The sequence below is a fragment of the Sinocyclocheilus anshuiensis genome, unplaced genomic scaffold, assembly GCF_001515605.1.
Source record: "Sinocyclocheilus anshuiensis isolate Anshui unplaced genomic scaffold, SAMN03320099.WGS_v1.1 scaffold928, whole genome shotgun sequence".
NCBI classification, from domain to species: Eukaryota; Metazoa; Chordata; class Actinopteri; order Cypriniformes; family Cyprinidae; genus Sinocyclocheilus; species Sinocyclocheilus anshuiensis.
The window spans coordinates 1,339,825-1,344,436 of NW_015552531.1; the positions used below are offsets into that span (position 1 = coordinate 1,339,825).

General features: G+C 39.6%; 1 protein-coding gene across 1 annotated transcript in view; it reads right to left on the reverse strand.

The window, feature by feature from the left end:
• Positions 1–3,635, reverse strand: part of LOC107663636 (dnaJ homolog subfamily C member 5-like) — a 6,585-nt gene extending 2,950 nt beyond the window's left edge. The window contains exons 1-3 of the mRNA XM_016453870.1: positions 3,214–3,635; positions 2,251–2,373; positions 251–464 (exon numbers count right to left, since the gene is read on the reverse strand). Of these exons, the coding sequence (XP_016309356.1) occupies positions 251–464; positions 2,251–2,357 (321 nt within the window). The 5' untranslated portion in view covers positions 2,358–2,373; positions 3,214–3,635. The remainder of the gene's footprint in view (positions 1–250; positions 465–2,250; positions 2,374–3,213) is intronic.
• Positions 3,636–4,612: the final 977 nt, after the last annotated feature.

Here is a 4,612-nt window from a genome sequence, read left to right on the forward strand (position 1 = left end):
GGGGGGGGGGGGGGGGGGGGGGGGGGGGGGGGGGGGGGGGGGGGGGGGGGGGGGGGGGGGGGGGGGGGGGGGGGGGATCACATATTAATATGACCAATAAATTTGTTTTAAATGGTAGACTAACATATAATGTAATTAATTTTAATGTGTAGGTTACACCAACAAGAGTAGATTCCAAGGGTCAGGTCAGGCAAAAATTGTTCCCTAAAGTGCTAATTTTTAATGTTAAAAAAAGAGGATGATACCGCACCTTTGCCCACCAGCTGGAGAGCATGAAGTACGTGTTCACATTCTCCTCCCCAAACTGCTGCGACACATACAGACCCAGGGAGCCGTACTTGTCATAAATGTTCCTCTTAGTGACGTCAGACAGCACCGCATGAGCATTGTTGAGCTCTTTAAATTTGTCAGTGGCATCAGGGTTCTCGGGGTTCTTGTCAGGGTGATATTTCAAAGCGAGCTTCCTAAAAAAAAAATAGGCGAAGACATTTAAAAATGAAAAATTGACTGCAAAAAGCTTCACCGACCTGAGAATCATATAGAAGTCTTAGGAATGAAAATGCAAAGAACAGAAGTTTTGCTGAATGGCCTTAAGATCAATGTAAATGTCAGGAAGCATATTTAAATGACCTTAGAAATACAAAATCTTTGCAAGAATGTGCACTTTGACTTTTTTTTTTGGTATTCCCCTAAAGAAAGTGACATAAAACAACCATTAGCATAAAAAGGGAAACAAAAATACTTCTGGACTCGCACACAGTAAGAGGAGACTCATTAACATGTGCCAGTTAAAAATACTGTCTGTCTGTTTGATGATCTCAGCAGGGTGTGATCTTTAGCGGCTAGCTGTCTTATGCGCACGCTGCTTGACCTGTCTGTGTGTCGGCAAGACCGCAGACCCCATTAGTGGCTCCAAAAGCTTCTCGGCACATGAGGGGAGGTGAAGAGAAGAACGTCACCAAGCCTGACATTTTTTCCCATTAGAACCAGCAGTGCATTGCAAATGTCTCTGTCTCTGACTCAGTTCAGGTCTGTTCTGAATGAATGCCAGCATGTCCAAACTCTGCGCAAACACTTTTCAAAAGTCTCAGCAGCAATAAGGAAGAGTGTGACATTTTATAATGCTGTGAAATGTCATATTCCTAAGCTCAAAATGGTTGTGGATGATCAGATATCAAACTATAAATATTTATAGTATTTGTAAAAGGCAGAGAAGTTTAAATCTATTAATACCAAAAATAGCCAAGTATTTAAATCTTAAAATCATTACATGAACATAGTCTCTTTTTTTTTTTTTTGCTAAACCAAAAACAAAAAATGTAATCTATAATTCATAATGCTCCGAGCACACACGCTTGTTAATTTTTGATTAAGCCAATGGCGTCTGCAAGAGTTGTGGTGATTATATATTCATTAACAGCAAACAAGTGCTGTTAAAATACTAACCATTTAAATGCCTCCTTGAACAACATGTAAATTAGAACAATTAGACTCTATAATTGTTGGAACATCAGTTTGGTCTTAGAAATGAACTTGTCTAATGAAGCTCTCCGACATGTTGCCTTCATGTTTTAGCATACAAGATACAGAAACAGCACAGGTTGTGCATAAATTGCAGCCTTGGAAAACTATATATATATATATATATATATATATATATATCATACTAAATACAGAAGCACAAGTTGCACATAAAGCAGCCACGGAAAAGAAAAATGTATTTTCATACATATATATTCTCCTATATGTATGACAAAAAATTATGCTATGAATATTTTTTCTCTAGGTTTTTCCAGGTTGCCCTGCTCTGCTGCAGCATAACGTTTAGTTATACCAACTGACAAATGAGACCAACAAGTTATGATGTCAGCGTCAAGATATTACCACCAAAGGCAAGGTTGGCACGTTTTCCATGGTGTTATGTAAATTATAGTGCAGAATCATTCATGTACACGTCGTGCACCCCTGAACATGCTCTTGTCTCTAAGATTCCTTCTTCATTCCTGATCCCAGTAAAATAAGGGATGCCATCTGTTCAGCATAATGAATATTTTAGTTTTGTGGAAGTCATATTATATTCATGCAGCTCCACTGCAACTGAAGGCTGAGATTATAGAGGAATGAGTCGCAGTTTGGCACTTTCTCCATCCTTTGCTCCGTTGTTCACCCCAAGTAGTATCCAAACTTCTTACCTAGTAACCAGAACCAGTAAATGCATTGGGACAAATAGGTATGTGAATCACGTCTTACCTGTAGGACCTCTTGATGTCATCATGGGTGCAGTTTTTGTCAAGGCCAAGAACCTGGTACAGGGCCTCTCCTGATGTAGACAGGGCCCGTTGCCTTTGTTCAGCCATGATCTTAAACCATTACCTTAACATTAAAAGAACAAAGAAGCCATTAATAAATTGTATAAGACAGTAGGTCATGCACAGTTCTCCTGGATGGTGAACAAGATATAACCCAGCTATTAGGTTTTGGTTCCCAGAACGTTTCGGGAAATGTTATAACAAAATAAAAATGGTTAAAAAAAATATATATATAAAAAAAAAACTAAAAATAACCGTTTGGGAATGTTCTGTGTAGGTTCTCTAGGTTGTCACACACACAAAAAAAGCTCCCTAAAACTTTCTGGGGATGTTAGTTTGTGTTTATTAAAAATAAAACCTAAAAATACCCATTAGGGAACATTCTGAGTTGGTTCTCTTTAGGTTGTCACAAAAGGTGTAAAAAACAAACAAACAAAAAAACTTCCTACAACGTTCTGGGAAGGTTAGCTTTTGGTTAAAAAGAAACAAAATATTCCCAGAACATTCTTATTTTGTTATCCAGAAAAACAAACAAACAAAAAAGAACCAAATGGAAAACAAATGAGGAATGTTCTGTGTTTGCAGCAAAATGACGTTAGGGTTGAGACTTACAAAGTCACTCTTTCCACATCAACCCAGACACTGCAGAGAAATATATATATATACCTGTCCAAAACAAGAGTTTGACATGGATACTCTGATAACCTCCAACCCCCACCCCTGAATAATTCCATCTTTTTTTTGTGAGCCTTCATAGAATATTAACTAATTCTAAAGATTATACAGCCTTCATTTCTCTATTGAGCTTTACAATGGCTGACTGCAGAAGTAAGAAGCAAAAAATGGGAGCAATCACTAGTGCAATACTGCTCCAAATCCCACTGAAGATCATTAGTTTTCTTACCTGGTAACAGACTCCAAACATCAGTCCTTCTCCAGGGCAGGTAGACAGGCTAATGGAGTCAGATTCCTTCTCTGAAGGTAAGTAGATTACCAAGGAGATGAATTATACATGGAACTAGTCATGAGCTCAGGTAACTTCAGGCCAGTTTAACATGGTTACCAGCAAGGTTCATTAGGTTTCAGTGCCTGGTACTTGAGCAGAGGGTGGAAGCTTTTGATGGAAGATGTTTGGTGGGGGAATGATGAACCCATGTTATCTGCAATAACTGACTTCTAAACCTGAACGATGAAGACTGGAGAGGATAAAAGGTTAGGTGTCATGATACAACTTTTATCCATGTTGTGAACGTGCATGCCATGAACACCCTTGATTTGATGCATTTTCTTGCTGATGCACGATCGCCATCTTGTGGTGTCCTTTTGCAATTGCTGTTTTCAATACCATTGCGTGACAAACGTAGTGACGTCCAAATCAGAATCAGAATCAGAATCAGAAAGAACTTTATTGCCAAGTATGCTTGCGCATACAAGGAATTTGGTTTAGTGACACAAGCTTCCAGTACACAGAGACAACAACAACACACAGACAATAAAAAATAAGATGAGAATAAAAAATACACATATGTAAATATAAATAGACAAAAATGGAAAAATAAATTGAAAAATAAATGAATTGTATATACAGTTGTGCTATAGAGGATAGAATGGAATAGGCTAGAATGAGATGCAGGGATGTACTAGGATGGAGGTGGTAACAAATAAATATAAGGTTATTGCACATTTTTATTGCATGATGCACATTTTATTGCATAATGTGGGGAACATTTAACTGTTCATACGGTAGATTGCCTGGGGGAAGAAACTGTTCTTGTGCCTGGCTGTCCTGGTATTTGGGGCTCTGTAGCGCCAGCCAGATGGCAAAAGTTCAAAAAGGGGAAAACTTGGATGTGAGGGATCCAGAGTGATTTTCTGAGCCCTTTTCCTCACTCTGGATGTATACAGTTCTTGAAGGGTGGGCAGGGAAGCACCAATAATCCTTTCAGCAGTCCGAACCGTTCTCTGTAGGTTTCTGATGTCTGATTTTGTAGCTGAACCAAACCAGACATATTGAAGTGCACAGGGCAGACTCAATGATGGCTGAGTAGAACTGTTTCAGCAGCTCCTGTGGCAGGTTAAACTTCCTCTGCAGGCGAAGGAAGTACAACCTTTGTTGGGCCTTTTTTACAGTCGATGTGAGTGTCCCACTTCAGGTCCTGGGAGATGATGGATCCCAGGAACTTGAATGTCTCCACTGCAGCCACAGTGCTGTCTATGATGGTGAGTGGGGAGAGTGCAGGGGGGTTTCTCCTGAAGTCCACTATCATCTCCACTGTTTTGAGCGTGTTCAGCTCCAGGTTGTT